The 23,352-nt window shown below is 46.1% G+C and overlaps 1 protein-coding gene across 1 annotated transcript in view; it reads right to left on the bottom strand.

Annotated features, from left to right (window-relative positions):
• The window catches only part of NSD1 (nuclear receptor binding SET domain protein 1), a 66,364-nt gene that overhangs the window by 9,481 nt on the left and 33,531 nt on the right, over positions 1–23,352 (bottom strand). The window contains exons 9-21 of the mRNA XM_075715544.1: positions 22,524–22,639; positions 17,536–17,679; positions 16,991–17,114; positions 16,225–16,425; positions 14,628–14,807; positions 14,153–14,309; positions 13,652–13,857; positions 12,948–13,060; positions 10,022–10,291; positions 8,554–8,670; positions 7,057–7,198; positions 6,565–6,671; positions 3,165–3,369 (exon numbers count right to left, since the gene is read on the bottom strand). Of these exons, the coding sequence (XP_075571659.1) occupies positions 3,165–3,369; positions 6,565–6,671; positions 7,057–7,198; positions 8,554–8,670; positions 10,022–10,291; positions 12,948–13,060; positions 13,652–13,857; positions 14,153–14,309; positions 14,628–14,807; positions 16,225–16,425; positions 16,991–17,114; positions 17,536–17,679; positions 22,524–22,639 (2,082 nt within the window). The remainder of the gene's footprint in view (positions 1–3,164; positions 3,370–6,564; positions 6,672–7,056; positions 7,199–8,553; positions 8,671–10,021; positions 10,292–12,947; positions 13,061–13,651; positions 13,858–14,152; positions 14,310–14,627; positions 14,808–16,224; positions 16,426–16,990; positions 17,115–17,535; positions 17,680–22,523; positions 22,640–23,352) is intronic.

The raw sequence follows: 23,352 nt of genomic DNA, 5'->3' as shown, positions 1-23,352 counted from the left end.
CTGCGAAGAGCAGCTCCCTGCAGAGCAGCCCTCGCACAGGCCAGCCTGCGCTCAGAGCACGAGCAATGATGGAGGGCAGCCATGGACACCAGACGAGCCAGAGCACTTCCCAGCCTCCCTGAACCAAGCCCACACATCTGTGGCTTTGGCTACCAGCTCTTTTGCAGGGAGGCTGGAAGAGAGTGTGACTGCAGCACAGCACTGAGCAGCTGTGGGCATCTCTCCATGCACTTGTGCAACATCAGCTTTCCACTCTCCTCTCGCATACTGCTTTTCCCCTGGGGCTGAAGACAACATGTAGCATGTTCTCCCCTCCTTTGAAGCCTGTCCAAGGCTTCTGTTCTGGTCTCAAAATATGTACACCACTTTTCTGCATCTTCTCCAATTTTTCAGCATCCTTTTCAGAGTGGGGTTGTTTAACATTGCACGTGTTTTTTCCTCTTGGGCTTGCAGTGCTGTAGCACAGGCTGTCGCTGCTCCCCTCACACCATCAGCAACCCAGAGAGCCACACTCAACACTCACTTTAGCCACCGGAAAGACTCTGGGACTATTATTATAACAGGTCAATTGTACGGATGGAAAATAAAATAAGTCAAAACCTGCCAGTGTGTTGCAGGAAGGATAAATCCTATCAAACCACTCTAATAGTCTTTGACAGGGTAAAAGGCCTAATGAATAAGCAGCCTCTCCAGAGACAGCTCCGAGCAGAGGAGCTCTCGAAACTAAAATCACACAATTAGTAATACGCAAACAAGCAGAAAATTCCAATTACTCAATAGCAATGCCCATGGCAAAAGAAACATCTTAAGTAAAAAGTACTGAACCTTTCACGTCCTGTATGATACTCTAAGGAGCAGGCTACGAAAATAACAGCCTACATGTAAAAATGGTAAAATGGCTACAACTGGCTGAAAAACATTCTCAGAAAACTGCTCTTACTGGTCTTCTCGCAAACTGAGGGGGCATTTCCAGTGATGTTCTTCAGAAGTCTATTTTAGTCTGTATTTTAATTTAAATTCCTGGAAGCAGAACAGCAAATACTCTTATAGAACCGGGTAGATAACAAGGCTGTGAAGAACTGCAAAAATCTGGTTAGACAGGCTCAGAATTTAAACTGGACAGATGCTCTTGCACCAACAAGGTGCAATTAAATAAAGACCAGTGCAAAGCAGGACTGCAGGAGGAAGAAATAAAATAAATATGTGAAAAGGATCAAGACAAGAGGACTCAAGGATGATAGGGCAAATCACAAACATCACATAAATATAAAAGTTAGTGTTGAAAAACAAGTCGAATCTCATTTTCTGAGGTATTTTATGTAAAACACAAAATATAATTATTCTGTTCTGTCAGAGTTAGCAAGGCCTCAGCTGCAATACTGTTAAAATACTCTTGTTACCACGGTTTAAAAAATGTGTAGGCAGGTGGGACACAGTCCAGAGCAGACCAAGAATAATCATTTTAGAAAATAAGAGCTGCAAGGAGAGGCTGTGTTTAAGCCGGAAAAGGACTAAGGAAGTGACAGTCTCCCAGTGTGTGAAAAAAAAAAAAAAGGGTATCCGAGAGATGGCAATCCTTTGTTTTTTCAAGTCAGGCTGTTAGGAGAAACTTTTCAAATGGAAAGCAGAGGAACAGGCTAATGGCTGGATTCTCCTTTACTGGAGACTTTAAAGCATGGGAAAACCTGCCAGGATGATACAGCACCCTGTCTTAGCACGCAAAAATGCATAGAAAGGTGATATTCAGGACTCCCTCACCCTGAATGACGATGTTTCCATAGGAATGACCTGCGATCCCGTTGGCTTTCACATTGCTCTGTTACAGCATCTGTTCAATGAGCAATCCAAGCTCTTCTGTATAAATGCCCTATTCTCCTCAAAACTTAACACATGCACACACATAATTTCTGTCATCTACAAAATATGCTACTAGCCCTTCTACACCTTCTGCCAAATTACAGCTAGAGGTGCTGAACGCCCAGTTCTCGCTCCCCGTGGTGTGCTGACAGAAACACTCTGTTGCAGTGACTCTCCTGGCAGTTACTTTCAGAGACTGCTTGGTTCCATCTTTCTCAGCCTGCCTCCGATGTGTTTAGAAAATACTGTAAAGAGCTTTATAGAGAATTTCTAATATAGCAATGCCTACAGTATTAAATCAAAAGATTTACAGCCCCCTAAACAAATTCCTTCAATGCAGTTGCTTTTATTAAACATATTTATTATCTTAGCAAAACCCCCTAAACTAGGTTTGATGAGTTATTCTACCTAAAAACTTGTCACCTAGTATTTGTTTATATTCTTATCATTTAATTCTTTAGGCACTTGATCCCGTTATCAGCTTTTCCATCCTCCTGGCCTGGCAGACATCCAGCCAACTGGCCTACCAAGACTCAGGTCAGACTTCTTCCCTTTCTGAGCACTGGTTAAACCTGAACACTCATTAAAGGTCCTGGGAACTCCATTAGTAATCAAGACAAATTGAAACTACAGAGGAAACACTCCCCTCAACCAGCTCCCTTATAACTTCTAAATGCAACTTAAATCTTTCCCTCTAATGGATGTTACTTTACACCTCCTGAGCCACTAACAAACTCGAAGATGTTTTATCACTCATACAGGGAGCCTATTCCTTTCTCTGCACCCAACTAGAAGTACTTTTTGAATACTTTTTATTTCAAATTTCTGCCCTTATTTCACCACAAACTAGGATATGCTTGGTTACCATTCTCCTCCTTAACTATGAACTCATGGCTATTCAGACATTTAACACATTCTTCTCTAACTCCTATTTTCCATCAGTGCTTTTCCTCACCATTCAACTCACTTGTCTTCTTCCCACTTTGGGAAAACGGCCAATCTGAGGAACCAATACCTCAACTATTGTTGGAACTGTCCTCTGCCAAGCCCCAAGGATGGGGTCAGCTCACAAGCACCATTTCTTAGGCAAGGACCAGCTCCCCCTTCAGCAATTAATTCATCTTTTTGCAGTCACAGTGGGGTGCAAACTAGGGTTGTGTTGTGTGGGCCACAAAGTCTGTTCAAGTGAGAAAGATTTCTCTAAATTTTAAGATGCTGTGAAGTGAGTGCAAGGTGATGAGCAGCACCTGGGACACCTCGAGCCAACTCTGTGACCCAAGCACAGCCCAGCCGTGCGGAGCACTGACCTGCAGGTCTCTTGGTCAGGTTGAGGCAGTCCGCATGGTACACCTTGGGGCAGCCTGGCTTCTTACAAGAAACTAGCTGCCCTCCGTCCCCACAGCTGAAACACTCGTCCTCTCGCTCCTTCATCACCTCCGCCTGTGACCTGCGCTTCATCTGCGGCCGTCTCTTTAGCTTCTTGGACTTTTCCTCGGTGAGGCTGGGTTGGCTCTGTGGGTGAGACAACGTCAGTTAATGCAGGTCTCTTCCCCTTCCATCTGTTCCCTTCCTGCTACAGTGGAGACAACTGCAAACCCTGCAAATAAAAATCCCACTGCCAGCCATACCTGAAATGTATGTAGCATCTCTACAGTGCTTCTTAACATTTGGCAACTGATTTACTACAGCAAATAATTCTATTTTTTTTTGAAAGAGCCTGGAAGCCCTGCACCGACGTCTGGTTAAACATGGGATATATACAATTAGCAACAGCAGAATAAGGAGCCATGGGCTGCCTCTCACAGACTCTTTAGGTCCTCCGTCAAAGCAGTTGGGTCTCCTTGCACCCATGACTCACGAGGAGTCTCTCCCAGGCCTTCCTGCACTTTTTGACATTCCTCACTCCTCTCTCCATTTTCAGTCTGAATTTACCTGTGATCAGTTTAGACCTATTTGTTCTCATGTCAACGCTGCTCTTTTCCAGCTAAAGTTTTTCTCCCTGAAGTAACCACCAGGACACACTCTCCTTCTCATAAGCCAAACACTTCCACAGTCTGCAACCTCAGTCTTCCTAATAGCTTCTCTCTGCCCCTACTGAGTTTATTTCTCCCAAACACAAGTTACAGAATTATATACACTCCTTCAGATGATGCCTCACAGGCCGTGTACAATGACATCAACACTTCTCCAGAAGAGTAAGAAATTACTCCCAAAGCACCACCAGCATTTGCCTTTTTCACAGCTGTGTCACCACAGCAGTTCAGTCCTGTGGCAGCTGAACTGCACAACTCCTTCTCCACCATGACTACTCATCCATGACCTTCTCATCTCAGCAGATTTGTTTCTGCTATTACCCTCCAGGCATGTACTCTGGCGTACTGAATCTCTGAACTTCAGCACATTCCCAGTTATACTCAGTTATCCCTTTGCAACTGCCCCATCCTCTCCCTCTCCCACACCAATGGCACCTGACATCTTTGTGTCATCAGTACAGTTAAATTACCATGCTTCTAACAGCTGTGTTACAGCCAGTAATGAAATAACCACAACTGGTCCCAAGATTGGCATCTAAATGGCTTAAGCACTCTCTTCTCTGGCCTAAGGCTTCCTGCAACACTGCTCCCCCGCTTCAAGCTAGGTCCTCAGACTGCTCCTAACTCCCTAGCACAGATCCTCTCCAGGCTAAGCCTCCCATTGTACCATTCACTCAAATCCACAAGGATGATGCTACCTGTCCCCAGTCAGTGGCCTTATCAAATCACCATCAGTTTAGTTTCTCTAAATAGACATGAGCTAAATTTTATGCAATTTTCCACATATCTTTGTGTCCAAATACATGTTCTTCACGCAGAATGTCTTTGTGTGCTGACAGGATGCCTACGAGAAAATTTTTGCATCCTTTATTTTGCATAAATATTGGGCACTATTTTCATTACTCTCCTATCAAGATTAAAAACAAAACCACAAAAACATTTAAAAACCTTTGTCTCCAGACCTACAATTTCAGAATTCAGCAGCACTGGTTATCCAGCTGTCCTGCCACCAGGGAGTCACATCTCTTGATTGTTTCCTTCCCCTTCACATGTGGATATTTCTGTTTTCATACCGTCATTCCCACTGACAATGGGGACAAGTCAGGCTTTTCTTATCATTGAAAATGCGGGCAGTGAAATCTCTCTACCTAAACTATTCCACCTATTCTCAGTACCTAGTACCTCAGCCATCTAATTACAAAGAGAACAAGAAAAACCTTTCACAGCTAATTTGAATGTCTAAGCGAGGTCTAACAGCTGGACTAAGCAATTCCCACTTGCTGACTGTAGTACAATAGACTCCCAAGCATTCTTCCACACTCCGAGTTCGAAAGATCACTTTTAGGAGTGAACTTGAGTATAATCAGTGAAGTTTTGTCTTGCTGTATCTTCGGGAAGCTTAAAAATGCATCAATTGTGGGATGAATTTGAAAAAAAAAAAACCACCAAGGTACTGTTTTCTTGGGTATTGTTTCTTAGCCCATCTCATAAAGATGGAATGAGTCGCCTCAGGCATCACAATGGAACATTAATGCCAACTAAAGGGCACCTTTCTCTGATTTCCATCATGCAACCTACAATTTCAGGGCAAAAATGACAATCAAGCCATGTATAACACAGGAGCAGCACAAAATCAATTGAACTTTAAATTGCAATCCAAGAAAGAACTAAATACACCAGATGTGTAATTCACCTCATCTGTCAACTTCTGAAGACATGAAGTTTTTCTAATCATAAGTTAATTTTTCTGCAGAACTAAGCTCTCTGAAGAATTCACAAAACCTTCCCTATATATCAATGGGACTTAACAACTGTGCTGCTGGAGTTTTTAACCCTTAACTGTGGGTAAGTAAGCTGCCAGTATCCACATGCCAGAGCAGAGGGATTACAGACTGATTTGGTGAAGCTCTTGAAACAAACCAACAGCTGAGACATAGATTTAGCTGGTGACAGCTGGGAACTCGGCCAACTGCTCCTGTTATTTCCTTTTCCCAGTGAGAACCAGCTCACACAAGAAGGTAATTGAAATCAATTGCTGTTACTGCAACATTACAGTTACACCATGAAGCTTTCAAAAGTCAGTGAGTTCTAAAAGCTAGTGATTTTTCTATTTACAGACATGGCAAATTTCTTATTCCTGTCTGATGTGTGCACTTCAGTTGCTTAACCAGAAGGGAAAAAAACCACGAACTTTCTTACTGCCGCAAAGATGGTGATGCAGAAGCCTTCTGGCTCTAAAGTAACTGCAAGTCTGAAGGAATGCAAGTTTGCTGGCCTTCCATGCATGCTCACAATTTATTCAGTCCTTCACTTTGGGAAATGGACTGAGCTGCGGTTTCTTGGTTATACGCTGGATGTCTTCCCATGCCTGTCCTTTGCCCCTCTAATGTGACGGAAATTGTCATGCTAGTAAGCAGAAAATTCTGAATAAAATCTTTCATTTACTCTTTTGTTGTAAAATACATTTTCCTGTCATTATTTACAGCAAATCTAATAACTCAGGTCCAAGATCTGCACGCTCAGAATGAACACTTGGATATTCAACTCATTTCAAGCAGTGTTTTCATGGCCACACTGAAACCGGATTACCCTTCCTGAGATCTCTGCAACAAATGATACACATCTATGCAAAGAGGTGATTTGGAAGAACAAAAGCTTAAAGGAGGTATCATACCTTTGGCCGTACTCCTAGGAAGCCACTGCAATTTGGGGCACCACATTTACAAACGGTCTTTCCATTTCCCAAACACTCCAGATTGTAGTTGAAAGTCAACTCAGTCCCTGGCACAAAAGCAGATCAAAACCAAGCAAGTTGTAATGAACGATGGGGAAGAACATCTTACTGTTGAAGTAAAAGCACTTTTGAAATATAATGACACAAATGACTGTCACACTCCTACCACATACTACAGCCAAAAAGGGCATTCAACCCCACACTGTAGCATGCTTAGCTCCATTTCTTGACCCTGTCAATTAGAACTATGAACATCCATTTATACCACAGATGTATGTGCTTCATTATGTCAGTGCTGGTGTTAAGTCTCATGACTGCCTATGTGAAAACAAAAATTAAATACCTTCCCAGGGAGCTATAAACCCTCCCCTTTCCTTACAGAAACACTCCAATGCTTTTAACTGCAGGTACTGACAGAGTGGGGTTCCTTACCAGCTTTGATATTTACAATTGCGAAGAGCCCAACCCGAGTATCGCCATTCACACACCATTTCTGAGTCTCACAGTTTGGCTGGCAGCAATGGTTCATGAATCGAGCGTAATTGCCCTTTGGCCCAGCATCAATGATTCGATCCTGGAATTGAAAAAAAACCCCAGAAAACCATATTTAATAAACTGTCATTTCCCGCTCAAGCTGTTGCAGCCCAGGTACCAGTATACCAGGAAAGCATTAATCAGTAGTGAAAACTATGACAATGGAGGCATCTGATGACGCTTGCAAAGCACCTGAGTTCGTACATGTGTTTTAACCAAGCGTAAGGGACAGGTGGTGTTGTGTTGCCTGGACAATCGGCAGACACCCAACCAGTTTCCGCACACTAATGTCTCTGGTCGGGGCTGGCAGATTATATGGCAATATAGTCTCCTATACATCATAGAATCATAGAATGCTTTGGGTTGGAAGGGACCTTGAGAGATCATCTTACTCTTCAAAGACAGACAGGCTCCGGAACAGCATGGAAAGCGCTACTACTGCTTTCTGGGAAGTTAGGTCTCCCTGCGGTGTCAGTACTGGATAAACACTATACCAAGCACACTTCCAAGGCAGCACTTGCGGTTCCAGACCCCAACTTCTGCTTAAAAGCAAAATACCAGTTCCTATTTCTTGTACGTCAATGTATAGAAGGAAAACAGGAACGGTATGTAACATGTGAGGTACACTTCTGTACAGTACACTACCATTTGTTAGACTGCATCAGAGAGGAGAGGGCAGCTGCAACTGAGATTAGGTTTTGTAATAATGAGGGAGATATTAACACTTAGTTTTGTCCCTGTGCCCACCCATCAGCCAGAAGAGGAGAACAAGATATGGTCAGTGTGAATTTCCAGCAAGAAAATGGGAGATCCAGAAAGCAGTCCCGTTGTTATCCTGTCCCACACTCAACAGCTTCTTCCCATGCCTGCTTTCATGATTTCCTTCTAAACTTTCCAAGGTTGAGTGACAAAGTGTGGAAAGCAGCTGACAAAACTACTTACCTCTGAAAGCCAGGAGCTCACACCAACAACTTGGCCTCCAGGACCTACTGTGGATGTAACAAACTCCACCCCTCTACTTAGATCAGCAAGACCTGGGATCTGAACTTAAATGAGGGTCTCACTGTGCCTGATACTTGTACACCTGAGGGCTGATGCCTTCTCTGGCCCAGTGCTGGACTCTCCATGGTTCAGCTGCTGGGAAGGGTCCTGAGGTTACAAATTCACCCTGTTATGCTGAAACAGGATCTGCGATCCTCAGGCAATTGCACTCAGATAACTGCTTCACCTCTTCTGAATGAACTCCAATGGCTGGTTAGTCTTCTCTTTCGTGGAAATACAGACCAGCTCATCAACAACTCTTAGCACCTTTTTACTTGCTGGAGAAGACCCCATCATGCCTTCCTTGCAATCATTTTACTTCTGTCTAGGATCCTGGCAATTCCTTCCACATACCTTATCCAGTGTCAACATGTAGAAATTGGTGATGTCATGCTCCTGAGCATAGCGTATTCGGGCTCGGCATTCCTCTTCATCAATTAGCTCCCCGACATACTCATTAACAAATTCACCCTGCCAGAGAAAAAAACAAGCTGATAAGACGAGACAAATTCCCTCCAGGATAGGGGGACATCCACCTTTGTGCTAAAACTTAGTTCCTATTTCCTTTGTGGAAACCTTTTCATAAAAATCTTCCTCTGTGCTCTGCAGCCAGCTTGACCTATAATCTTCATTAAGAGCCCAGAATCATACATCTGTTTCACACGCTCAACAAATAACTTGAAATACATTAAATAAAGCAACAAAAGCCATCAGATTATTCTTTGTGCTACAGAAAGAATTAACATTCAGGGACAGTATAAAAGCAAACTGCAAGAATAGTGCTTCACTGCAAAGCTCAAAGCATCATATAACTGCATTCCAGCTGGAAAAAATATCCCTTTGGGGACCAACCACACTGAGCAGCATGATGCACCTAGGGCAGCTGCTCCTACAGTGAATCCGTGGAGTTCCCCTGGAGTGAAGTACTGCAGGGGCCATAATTCAACCATCAAAGGGAACCCCAGCTCTGCTCCACCGGAGCTAAATAGGTGCCTCCATTAAATAATTGAATTTTGCTGTTTCCAGACTGTCTGCTCAAAGTGAAACATAACAGGTGCAATGGAATAGCAGAGAGATCCTTTAACCTGTATCACAGCAAGCAGCAAAGCCTGAACAGGACAGACTCACATTTCTCCTTCTGCTATCAAGCCCTCCCCCACAGCATGTTGTCCCTACTCCTTTTTCAAACAGTCTTCTCCTACTACGCTAATTATCCTCTGTTTCACTTCACCCTTTCTTAGCTTTGGGGTTCTCTTTGCTTTACCATTCTTCCTTCTTCATTCAGCACAGACATGTGTCCACAGAACTACTGTTCTCTAGATTTAAAAAAATATGTATGTGTTTTAGCCAGAGATGTCAGTTTCAGCAACAATAATATCCATCTCCAAGACCCTTTTGTAAGAGCCAAGCCCTGGTTTCAGTTTCTGATACAAGATTCTCATGCTGGAAAAGCCTGGCTGTTCAAGAATGGCAGCAAGGTATAATCACTGCTCCCCATCTGGAAATCCTGAGCACTGTCTTCAGGCCACTGCGTTCTGGTGTACTCACATAAAGCCCATCGTCCATACAAGCAGACAGATTGGGCAATCATCTTTCTCATCCTGTGGGACATCAACACGCAAACCATTTTCTTGGTTAGCTGAGGCAAAACATTCTTGTCAGGACTGGAAAAGTTAAATTCATCCACTTCTTTCCTAAATGGAATTCTATGGCAAGAAGTCTTCAAATTATGGAAGACAGTAATTTTTCTAATCTATTGAAACCAACACTGAGCAAGAGAGAAGCAGCAGGAGAAAATTACATGCAGAAACAGAGTATGTACCTTTCTGATGTCTGTTTTGGCTTGCAACCCCCAGCCTCGTGCCAGCGTGCGGAAAATTTGTACCTCGGGATACTGCCGCTTGGAGAAGCACTGGTTCTGGCAGCGCTCCCCAGCAGGGCAGACCATGGGGTGGCATTCGTAGAGCAACATGCGATTGATGCATTCGGAGTCCAGGCCACATGGGTTTTCATCTGTTGGTTTGCAGTTGCAACGTGGTATCTCAGACAGGTCTGCAGTGAAGATCTGCACCTTACCCACTGGCCGGTTCACCTTGAATGCACACAAAGGACATTAGCTCTTAGAACAACCAGTTATCCTGACAGTCACTTCTATACTCAACCTTTGCCTACGAGCTGACAGGCTGCAGCACGAGTTAGTTACAGCGAGGGGCAGAAGGACACAAGTACAGGCACATATGTAGTTCTGGGCACACCATTTCAGGAGGTAAACAGTTAGAGGAAAGAGCTAAGGAGGATTCAGGTCCCCCATTAGCATCACCTGGTGCAGTGTGCGTTCTGTGACCCCCAGAGGGGGGAGAGGCTGCCAACTGTCCCCCCTCCCATCACCACTGTGCCAACATCCAGCCCAGGTGTCCCAGTGCTCTCGCTGGGTGCACACCATACCTGCGACCAACACCAAACCATTTTCTGCGTGAAACAGCACCTTCTCCAGTCTCTGAGTTTCAGGTGCTTTTCTTTAGCTTTTCTTTACAGCCCTGGGTTTTGACTCTGTTACCTTCAAGCTGTTTTGTGCTCTCAGCTGTCACTATAAGAACCAGGCTGGCATGCCCAACAGAGTACAGAGGGCCTACCTACGCACGAGGCCACAAGCAGCTCCCTACCCAACTGTCCTGCAGATGTAAATGAAAGAAAAAGACAAAGCTGGGGTTGGAAGGCCCAAAGGGGAGCTCAGAGTTAAGCCAAGGAGCTCTCTAAAAACCGCTCTGGAAGGAAGCAGAGTGCAGCACCAGGTGGAGAAGCAACTGGCATGTCTGTGGCACAAGCAGGGTCCTTTGGTTTTGGTTAAAGGCAGCGAACGCTGAAAGGCAGGCAACAGAGAGTCAGGACTTTGGAGAGAGACACTGAAGAAAAGTTCCTTGCTGTTCTTTGCCTAGGCAAGCAATACCATCAGCTCCCTTTCCTCTCTCAGAACACAAAAGGAGAGGATCATTTAGCAAAACTATTCCAGCCCACACACAATTTATCTAGTCCCACCCACAGAGCAAAGTTTCTGCGCTGGTAGCCTGCAGAGGCTGGCCGAGCCCTTACCCTCCTTCTTTGTTTAAAAGCAAACCCTGCAGAACCCCCAGATTAACCTCTTCAACACGCAGAGTCTCCCCTTCCTCCTAGTACTGCCTCCCACATCCGACCTTCCTTGTCACTCCTGTGTTCTCCTCTGCTGCTTCCCATCTCTTACTCAGACTGTTAGCTCATCACCTTGTTAAGAGTGATGAGACTCACAGGATTAGGACTGTCCACCACCGGGCAGACAGAGGTGCCCTTGCTGTCTTTGGCACTGCCACCCCAAGCAACCACAGTTTCTGAGCACGGTACCCCTCTAAATGCACACACGTGCCCAGCAGGCCTGCCCTACTCTCTAAGGCACTGCTGGTACAGAACCAGCTCCAAAACAGGGCAATGCTTGGACTAGCCGCAACCCTGATGTTATGAAGGATACCAAGTGTATTTGCAGCAGCTTCTCATGTTGCCACTCCTCAGGATGGACCCCAAAGTGCTGATCTCCTTAGAAGCCTGGGATGGGAGTGGGCACAACCAGCTTCGGCCATTCCACCCTGAAGCCTTCTCCAGTTCACCGTATGCTCCTGCAAACTGCTTTGCTTTCACAAAGACAAACACCTTGCACCCAGACCTCAGAGGAGTTGCCATGGCTAATGACCACAACTGTTACTATTTATATTAAAAGGGCATTTCAAAGGCTCCAAACCACTTCCAAAGTTCCTTCATGTTGCGGCCAGAGACAGGCTTAAAAATACCTATGAGAAACTTTATTTCCTCCACTGAAGCTGCCTGACCTATACTGCTGCCACAGCATTCAGTTGTGTTCTTTACACTATACTGTAACTCATGTAGGATATACCTGCCTGCCTAGAAATCCTAGCTAGAAATCAAAAGTGCCAGCAACCAGTTAAGCTTTCATAGTTTGCCACATAAAAAAAGGGAAGGAGCAGAGGCAATGAAAAAAAGAAGAACATAGTCTCTGAGTCACTGGGCTTCTGATCAGTCTAGACCCACATCTCAAGCACATGTACCCACTTGGCCCCAGCTCTCCTCTCAAGTCACATCCATGCTGTAGGACTTCTATTGGTCCTCCGATTCTACCTCAAAATACAGCCCTAAACATGAAGAGTTCCCCAAAACTCAGCAAAAGGGCTCATATTCCAACACGTACATCTGCTTTAATATTTCTGTTCAGTCACCAACTGACACAGAAAAAGACATAAAACAACAGCAGAAATGAAACAAGATACTGTCAAGCTCCACTGTAGGTTACCATCCTCCCCACAGCTCTCCTCCACTTCACCCTGACCATCTCCTATCTGACACCACCTGGGATGCCCACCTTGCCACCAGTAGTACACAGTACTTGAACATGCTGCGTATTACTAGCACTCTCCCCTAAGTCCCCAAGGTAGAGAGACACTTACTTCAGACCACGCAACTGACATGGAACAGCACAGAGATGTCTAGATCTGTTCCAGTAAATCAAAGTACCTCTATTACTGGTGTCCAGCTTCCATACAGCTCTGTGCACACATTAATCCTTTCTTGGGAGGATGACTGAAGATGCCAAGAGGACCAAAGTAACCTTCAAATGCAGCCATATGCCCAACAGTAGAAATGTTTCTGTATACCTGTAAATCACCTGCACTGACAGCTCAAGAGTTCTTTCCCGCACCTGCCCTCACCTTGATGTGTTTATAGGGAGGAGGTTTCTTGTCATTCTTTTTGTCTTCCTGAAGCTGTCTCAGTTCTTTCTGTGCCTTCAACTCTTCAAATCTTACTGCAGCTTCCTGAAGAGCTAAGTGAGAGAGCAGAGTGTGTTACAAGGAACTCCCTCTGCTCACACAGAGCTGGGCTGCCAGTGTCCACCCAGTGCTCACAGCTCCACAAGCAAACCTCCCTGGCTGCGTACCTCAGAGACAGAGGTTCACTGGAGGAGGGTGAAGAAAAGGCCAATGCAACAGGGCAGTCGCAGGAGTTACAATAAGAGACCTGCCCGTGGGTGATGAAGCATCCAAACTGTCAGCTAGCTTTGCCTGCTTTTGGGTGGAAGTGTCAGGCAGCTGCATTCGCAACTCTCAAGTGCATTTGTATATACAGATAATGACTGTATTAGACACAGGAAATCTGACAGAGCAGCAGCTCGCTCAGATTTAGAGCAGCTATGTCAGAGCTGGAGAAGGATTCAAGATCTACACACACTTCCCCCTCAATGCAAGCTCAGACCAACGAACATTCTGGGTGTGCTGGATGATAGATAAGCAGCAGCTCATTCTGCAAATTTATTTTAGTGTTAGCTCTAAAAAGATATTTTCTCTAAGAATGCCATTTCTCCAAATAGGAACGAAGAGAAACAGAACATGTACCTCCCTGGATGAAGGCAAGTTACCTTTCTTGTATATGCCATCCACGCCCTTCCCCATCTTGTCTTTGCTGCTGACATCACCTTCCATGTAAGGGAACACACGGGCCTGGTGGGTCCACAGGTAATCCTTGGAGCCGAAGAATAGCACGGGGAACTCGCCGATGTCATGTTTCATTTTCTGGATGTTGACAGGGATTGTCCTAGGATGGCAAATCTCAGCTGGCCACCACCTGCAACACAGGGAAAGGCAGATGAAACCTCTGGCTTCCCCACTTCCAACCACCTCAGAAGCATGCTACTGCATGAAGACATGGGGAAAAGGTGCCTGAGGGCTACCAGCAAAGCTGGTGGGGAGAAAAGAGGCTACTGGAGGAGGAACGTATGCGTTTTACCAGCTGCTACATGCATGCAAAAAAGTCAGAGGCTGCTGCATTGTACCCTGCAGAGAGGAGCAGCTTCTCACCTCAATCACCATGAGTGGTGATAAAGAAGGGATGGGGACAAGTCTGTTCTACCTTCACCTACCTGTAGCGCCCAACTTTCACCCAGACTACTTCCTTGTAGTGTGGCTTTTTGCCTGCCTTGCAATCATTACAATACCAGCTTCCCTCTGGCATTTCAATGTTTAGACACTCACGGTGAAACGCAGCCGGGCACGACTCGCAGCATAAAAGACTGCCCCCTGCAAAGAAAAGGAGGAAGAATTTATCAGAGTCACTGTGCAGAAGCCCTGGACTCCATATGTCCAGACAGAAACAGGGCATGATGCTCTTCTGCAAACCCTTTTCAACAGCTCGTGCCCTACTTATGCTACACAAAGAACCCTTCTAAGGATTCAGAAAAAGTTCTAGCCTGAAGTTGGACTTAAATGGGGATGGATAGGAGCTGTTCTCTGCAGTTCTCACTGGCATGCTCTGGACGGGCAAACCTTCTGCCTGCTCTAATGACTTCTTGTCAGGACCTTGCTTCGTGACAGGGGACCCTGCGCAGACCGTCTCACCTTCTGAGCAGACAAAGCACCAGCTGACGTTGACATGCTCGTGGTTGCGACAGCCCCTCCGTGCAGTGAAGTGATTGGGGCAGATGATGCTGTTGGAGGCAAGGACCACGGACCCAGCAGCGAGGCAGAAGTCGTTGGAGTGGTACGCAACTGGACATCGCACACAGCGCATCAAGCGACCTAGCACCAGAACATGTCAGAAACACTGAGAGGCCAATACTGTTTTCTCCCAAAACTAGTCTCTATTGATACCTAAGCTCAAAACAAGCAACCATAGGTGATCTTTGGAAATGGAAACTGACCTAAAATTTTTATAGACCATTTATGACATACTCACTAGATTCCTACGAAATTATTTAATATAACAAAATATATAAAAAATTACATATATATTTGTATATAACATATACACAATTGCATTATTTAGACATGAAAAACCTCCTGCACGCTGTGCAGAAACAGTTCAAGAGTTCACAGACTGGGACTGCTTCCTATCATATACAAACAATTAGTAAATCAGCTCAGACAATAATTACAGAGGGGGTGTTCCAGGTGCTTAGCTGCACATAGTGAAACCAATCCATGTAGCTTCTGAAAACATTGGCACTTGCCTCTCCACTTTATCAGATTTTGCCCTGAAATTCCAGAACAGAAAATCCAGAATTGCCTACAGGCCTAATTTATCCACAGTTTCTGAGAGCCTGTTTTCAGTTCCTCACAGGAGACTATTAACAGGGAGAAGAGGTGGGAGGAAAGGGGTAAATCTGACCACCAAGAAGCAGCAGCCAGAGGAACACAACACAAATGTTCAGTGGGGAAGTGGTCAGCCATGGGCTTTAGGCCTTAGTGTTGCCTTCTACACCAAATACTGATACGTGGGGAAAAAAAGACAACTTTAATGCAGACCCTGAGGACAAAAATAGAGCTGGTCTTATTGTCACTTGTCTTAAGATACCAAGGATTTAAAGAAAAGCAGCTTTAGAAGCAAACATACAAGGCAATCACGTAAAGTTTTAAGTTTAATCATGTGAGATAAAAGTCAAGGTATTGCTGCAAACAGCTCAAATGTTTGCCCGAGAAGCTTAACCCGAGGATGTCACTACTGCAAGACAAGAGCTTGCATTATAAAAAAAAGGAAACCTAGAATACTATCATAGTTCTTACTACTCTGCTCTCTATGCTGTTGCCTTGATAGCCAGTGCTACTAAGCAGGCATCATCTGCAGCACTGGCACAGTGAAAAGTAGGCAGGAGAAACATATGAGTGTCTGTACAGCTCCAGAGACTTATTCAAAACCTCAGAGAGGCATGTGGCATCGCTGGACGTGCAGGCATCCAAGCGTCTGGACAGATGAGAACATTTCAGTTGCCATGTCTGACCATCAGGAGTGCTGATGAGCAGCAACCTCACACATACTGACACCAACCCTTCCACTCCCCTGAGAGAAACTATTCCTCAGCAAATGCTACAGCAAGCACTATGGCAAGGACGGAAAATCAACATAAACAACTAGTGGACCAGATAACTGCACACAGACATGAAACAAAGAAAAGGGTTCTGACTGCATCCCCTAGACCACTCTAAAAGATTTCAGTACCTTTAGACGCAGAGACGTTTGCTGGGTTAGCAGCATGACAAGTCATGCATATGTGCAGGGAGCATCGGAAGCCCTTGTTCTGCATGACCGTGGGCGGATACTTTTGTATGCACGCTTCATGGTAATACTTCCCACAGAGAGGCAGCAAGCACCGTTTTACATCTTCCCCGCAGCTCTTGCACACAAAGCAGGTATGGACCCCTGGAGAAAGAGGAGCAGACATGACACCAGTCACATAGAAGGGCTAAATGAAGACCTGACACTTCCACCAGGCTGCATATTAGCACAGCACAACTTCCCAACCTGCTGTACCTATCCCAAAGCACAGGTCTCTGCAGCAGGCTGGTTTTGCCTGCAGCTGCAATAACGCTCCAGATCAAAAAAAAAAGTATTATTATAGTTGTGATTTCAGGCCAGGGAAAAATACGAACTAAAACAAAAATTGACAACCCTACTTAGATATTCCCCGCTTTCCAGCCCACTCCAGATTCATCCTCCCTTATCAGCCTTCTCTCCCTAGTCCCAGGTAAGAATTTCCCCTTCTCTTTCCCATCAGATCCTGGACATTTACTTCTTCGCACCTCACGTGCCTGAATGAACAGTAAGACCAGTTAATTAGAAAGTCATCATCAAACGTTAAACCAATAATCGGAGAACTAAGAGCTAGCTAGCGGCCCTACTGCAGGCATGTCACTCCAGCAAAGGAAGCACCAGGTAAGCACACAGCAAGCACCCTGTCCTTCTGCACTCGCAGAAGCTACCGTACCTGTGGAACACTCATTGCAGATGAATTTGCCTTTTGGCATCTCAGAGAGCCCAAGACACTGCAGGTGGAAAGCACCACAGCACTGCGCCTCACACAGCAACAATTCCCCTGGCTTCTCGCAGATCTGTGGGGAAAGAAGCACAATGTCAGCTCTGAGCAACCTCCTTCCCCAATTCAACCCAGACAAGAACAATCACATGTGCTGGCCAGGGCTGCCAGCAGAGACCTCTGTGGAAAAATGCTAAGTTTTCCTTGTGTCAGTTAATTCAGGTAGTTTGTGCATCACCATTTGCCATCCTGTCCCTGCTACTATGCATCGGCTAAAATGAATCCTACGTTGGTCACGTCTCCCTAACATTTGTGAACTTTAGCAGGAGAGGCAATCTCAGAAGAAAGGCTCAATTCAAAGCACAAAAAGCCAGTTAATTCTACAATAAGCACCTTGAGGCTACCTAGGCTTATCTAGGGCACTAGCATGTCCCAGAACTTACACAAAAATGCTTTACAGTGGTAACGTTCCAAAGAGATTTCTTCAGGGACACTACCTGACACACATTCTCCTTGAGAGCTGCTCCTCCTCCACGCTCCCCCTGCATCTTTTTGGACGAAGGCACTCCATGGTCATTCTCTGACCCCTCTTCATTACCCTCTTTGGGGCTTGCAGCAGTCCCATGAACCGATGTCTCCCCCTTTAAAAAGAAATCCAGAATCAGGGCTGTCAGTAGTTCCTATCCTGACTTGAAAACTACAAATTCAGCCACTGAGCACATAACAGGTTTGGCAGTTGGTCTGTGTGTGTTACCCACCCTGGAGAGAACATCCCCCATACAGTTCCACCAAAAGACTTACAAGAAAGGAAAAAGCTCTTAGTTTACTAGATCATTAAAAAAAAAATACACGCTCAACACAATTGTTTTCCTGTGCATAATCCCTCTCTGAGGAAGGAGTCATGGCTGAGGAAGAAAGGTATTGCCCTGCATAGAAACAAATCAGATAGACTGGAATAGTCTGAAGCATCCTGCATACTGATGTCTGCTTGCACTGGAAATGCAAATGAAAAACTTCAAACAATCTTTGTCACCCAGCAAATGAGCCAGACTTTTCCCCATGCTTGTCTCAGCTTGTCCTAACCCACGTAAAATACAGGCACATAGGTACTCAAGGCCTGTGTTAGTATGAACTAGCTGGCCAACACCAAAGTGAACAGTGCAGCATGGCATTTACACCACCCTCCTGTCTGGGGTAGAGCGCCTTTCATAAGCATCTGTTCTGTACGAGTATCACAGCACTGACCGTAACATCTTACGGTGGCTATAACACCTACTGGTGAAAGAGTATCCTGTTGAGAAGATGGGTTTCAAATGATAAATGCCCAACCACACCCTTATGGGTCAAGTCAGGGATCCTGCTGTAAGGCTTCCCAAGGTGGAAGGACACCTTCCAATGCGTCCACAAGAGCTGCCCAGACACCGTCAGAATGAAGGAGAGGAGCAGGTATCCCAGAGATACTTGTTTCTGCCACAATATACTGCTGTCCTGGAGCCACACATGGCAGCACTACCTTCAGTTCTACCAGGACAGGCAACTTGGAGCTAGGAAACACCACCCTGCCACCTTCCAGGCCTCTCGGGGACAGTCTACACTTCAGTGGTCTCACCAGCCCCAGCTGCCACTCCAGAGCACATACAAGGACCATTAATGCTGCACCAAAGTGATGCCTTTAGCTAAGCGCTTTGAGCAAGAACATTTTAAGGACTCTGCCATTTTTTAATATCGCAGCTCACTGCAGTTAGCCAAGTGATCTCAGTGCATAGCTGCCAGTTCCTCCTTGGGTCACCAAGCCATACCCCAGTGTATGCCCAGACACAAACTGTACACCTGAAAGACCCTGTGAGGAATTCAAACTGCTAGCAGGAGCAGCAGCCATCACTCTCATACCTTCAAGCCTGCTTGGTACCAGTTGCCCAGCTAACAAGCACAAGAGGGAGCTTTGCACCACTTTCTGTATGGGAGAGTATCAGCCTGAGTTGTGGTGCTACTAAAGCTTGCAAGCTGAGCTGAATGCCCTCTGAACACACTGTTAGTCTGGGCAAAACAAGGACATAAAGATCTCCCAAAGTTTAAAGTTGGAAAAACCTGGAGCTGGTATTCTGGTCAGATAATGATGCTTCCTTTGCCTGGGGTTTGGTTTTTCTGTTGTTGTCTGTTTTGGGGGTTTTTTGTTTGTTGGGTTTTTTTTCCCCTCCCCTTCATTCCCTGAATGTAGCAGTATGCTTTTATTTGGGGACATTTTAAAGCCATGCGAGTTCTGTGGAGCAATGATGCACAGGTGCACTGATAGTATATTAAAGCACACAATACAAAGATGAATGGTATAAATTGCCTTTATTAAGCACAAAAAAAGCAAAGTCCCAGCTACAAACTACTGCCAGTCCAACATAACATATGGTGTACAGCCTTATAGACTATCATCACAATCTTGCTGGAAGGCTGGCAGCAATGCAGCCTGCAGGAGTACTGATAAGGAGCACATAGGCTGCTGCCACCCTACCACACAGCCCTGGCAGAGGGAAGGGAAAGGTCTCTATAGCGCTGCTAAAGAGACCATCTAAGAACACAACAGCCACCTTTGTCTCTATACAAAATTGCATCTTCTCAAGCTAAGTGCTACAATACTTCTGCTCCTGCAGCTGTATTTCTGCTAGGAATTATGTATGTATTATGTAGTCTGCTGCAAGGCAGCCCTCTGGCCCAAACACTCGCTTTGGCTCCTGGAATGCTCCAGGAGCAGCACTGGCAACCAGTGCTCCAAGGACTGGTTACAGCTCAGGTCCTCCTATTCCTACATAGGTGCTCCCTCTTCTGCTCAGCTCAGCAGTGACCTCAGGGTTGCAGGGGTCACTGTAATGAAGAACAAGAGCAGGGTTAATCAGCTACTGGTATGGGCAAACAACAAAAGCTACAGCTTCTGCTGAGGCCCCAGAGTTACAGACACAAAGTGAGCTCAGCCCCTCTCGTGGTCACTGAGGTCCCTGTCAGGAGGGGCAGGGTGCTGGTAAACAAGCACCACCCATACTGTGGTCAGTGGCAGTAGCTTCCTGCTGTAGCTAAGGTTTCAAGAGAGTGTTTTGGAAGCGGGGGACATGCACAGATTTGCTACAGAGGTATGAGGGATTTAGAACTAGTTCGTCTTTCCATCCTTCTGGCTGCTTTCTACCATGGCTGCTAGGACTCTTTGGTTTGAACCCTGATGGCCATGTTTCACACACGTGAGAGACTAACCTGCATCTAAGGAGTCATATAACATTAACCAGCAACTCCCTCTTCAGATCTGAAAGCATTTGCTAGTAGCAATGCTACCTGAACAGCTAGGCCCACGCTGCCCAGTGTGGCACAGCATGCTCTAGCCCTGCTCTTTCAGCCTAAACCCATCCTATTTCGTTCCGCAAACAGCTGGCTAATCTGAAAGTTTCACACGCCAAGATCTTAGCCTTATTTTAATCAATGCTCCCAGAACCACATAGGGAAGGGAATGTCAGAGCTAAGCAGGATGGGCAAGGCCAGATACTTGTGCTTTGTGAACAGGGAGAAGGGGATCACCATTCAAGGCCATCACTCAATAAAAGAACCTGTCACACTGCTCCCCCCTCCTTCCCCTACCCAGCACAAGCACTGCAAAACTACATACCTCCTACAGAGGGCAGGTCTCTCATCTTGGGTCTTCTTCCAGAGCTATCTGTGCTGCTGTATCTGGCACATCCTCAAAAGCCTGGCCTGTTCTTTGGCACAGCCTGACCTTGGCTCACAACCTTGACAACCATTTCAACAGCATTTTCCATCCCCTTCTCTCAGTCTCTTGCTGCCCTGATGTTGTAAACTTGCACTCCTGGCTCCACAGACAGGCAAGGACAGAGAAAGCTGCTTAGTTCAGCCCAGACAGACAAGCTTTCCTCTGCCCTCTTTTCCTTCAAAAGCAGCTGGATCCAAGGCTTCGCTGACCATCATCAGACCGTCTATTTCTTCTAGCACTGTTCAGCACAAAGTGGAGTTCCTTGCCCAGTGGGTGGGAAGTCACTTAGGGACCACCACGGTCTGAATTCCACGAGAAAGTGCAACTGCATCTCCACAGCACCCCGATACTCACCAGTACCTATGCACTCACCTAAGTCAAGGGGTGAACACTCTCACCACAGTGGCCCAAGAGACACAATCACAGAGAAATGGATGCTGGCAAAACGTGCCAAGCATTGTTTTGGGTTTGGTTTTTTTTTTTTTTGGCATGGTTTACCATGCCTAACTCTGGTACTCAACACAGATGTCTAAGGCTGGAGGCAGTTAAGACTCCCTGGGCTTCCTCTGCAGTGAATGGTGGGTGCAAGATTCAGAGCCATGCCTAGCTACTTTGCTGCTCTGAATTGCCCTCTCTTTTCTTCCCTATAAAAGATTCACAGAGAATTTGCTGGCTCAGAGCTGAGCCATTCTCTTAGTGGGTGCTTAACAGCAGACAGCATTAACCACCCCCCAGCATTGGCAAATTTGCACAGGCTTCTTTGAAACATGATTCCAGATGAGCACACTTCAGAAGGAACACTAACACCATCACAGGAAGGCTTGCATGGCCCAGGGGTATTACCCCACTTTATCACCCCCATCAGAAGCGCCCTTTTCAAAAAGCAGCAGCAGGGTGGCTGGCACTACTCAAAGTAGTGTGATGTTTGTGCTCTCCTGGAAGCTGTATAACAACAACAAATACAACAATATATGTCTATAATTGGCTCCTGAAATACATACTGACTATCCTGACAGAACAGCCTGCTGCTGAACCTGGGCCACTGGAAGTGAGAGGCGATGGTGAGAGGCCCAGAGGTGTCCCGCCTCTCCCAGGAAAAGTCTTGCTTCCCCTACACTTCGTGATACCTGGCTCATTCCTAAAAGGCAAAATGCGCTTGTCAGAGATATTTGTACGCCGACTCTGCTGGGATGCAGTAGAAGGGAGTTGCCCCAATTATCCCTTTCTGCTGGATGGCAGAATGGAATCAGAGGCTCCTGTGAGCAGTCACAGTTCCCCCCATCCCCTCCAATGTGGTTCTCAGCTCACTCTGGCGTGCAGGGGCAAGTGGAAGAAGGGGTTGAAGTCCACAGTCTAGTGCTGGTACTTCATACTGGTGTGTAAAAGGGCAAGATTACCACCACTACCAGAGAAGACCTTTTACAGCAGTTAGACCTTCTGAGGTGCAAAACAAGATGCCAGGCAAAACCTGGTTCCATCAGATCAGAACAGCCTCTCTCCTGGAGAATTAGCTGAGCAGCAGCTTAAAAACTGAGCCTGAGTTAAGCAGTCATCACAAAATAGCTACTAAATCAAGGTGGTATCTTCAGCTTTAACCCCAGCTCATGCGACTACATCAGTGGAACAAACTCCCAACTGACATGCCAGCCAGCCAAAGATGACCTGGCCTAGGCTCTGCAAAGTGCCCTGGGAAGTAGCAGACAGGTTATAGGGATGACAGCATGTAGGAAGACCCAACAGTACCTCAGAGTGTGGGGTCTCCCCCAGCCCCTCCTCATTTCTCTCCTTCTTGGAATGCATTGCAGAGGGATGGCGCTGTCGCTTCCGCTTCCGCTGCTTCTCCAAGAGCTTTTCAGAAGCTGGGATGCAATAGAAAGACCACTCAAAGAAAACGCAGAAATAATTCCCTTGCTACAGGTGCCACCAGCAAGTTCTACACGCTGAGAGCTTCAGGCTGGGTCCTACTGTCTTTGAGGGCATAAGGGCTGGGGTAATACCAGCCTCCAGGCAGTCTGCCCTGCAACCATCAGAGGACCACCAATTCATACTGGTTTAAGCTTCTTTTGCTAGGCTGCTGAACAATATCACTGACTTTCCTGAGACAGCCCCCCAGGAGAAAAGAAGCAGCGCTACCAGCACGAAGCTTACATTGCTAATCAAATGCTGGTAACTACCTCCTCCCACTGCACTGCAACAAAAACTTCCTCATGTCAATACCAATGCGATACAAAGGCAGACAGGGAGGGAGTACAATGCAACTGCACAACTGTCCACGGGACAGGGCAGCCACTGTTAAGCCTGGTCACAGCATGCCATCAGGCAAAACACAGGGCAATGGTACAGGACCTGTGCTGGTGAGTTTCCTTCAAGCACCCAGACCATGAATGAGAAGTGAACATCATCTCATAGAAATACGAGCCCAGCATCTCCACTTCCCATAGGGAAATCAAAGCCATAACAGTACCTTGGGTAAACAATCTTGGTACCTATTTCTTCTGCCACTGCCTCAGCTGAGGCAAGCAACCTCTCTGAGCCCAGGACACATAAGCCCTTACACACACACAAAGCCACA

Source organism: Pelecanus crispus, chromosome 8 (assembly GCF_030463565.1).
Source record: "Pelecanus crispus isolate bPelCri1 chromosome 8, bPelCri1.pri, whole genome shotgun sequence".
NCBI lineage: Eukaryota > Metazoa > Chordata > Aves > Pelecaniformes > Pelecanidae > Pelecanus > Pelecanus crispus.
Note: the sequence above shows the minus strand (reverse complement) of the source record. Positions and strands in the feature narration are given on the sequence as shown.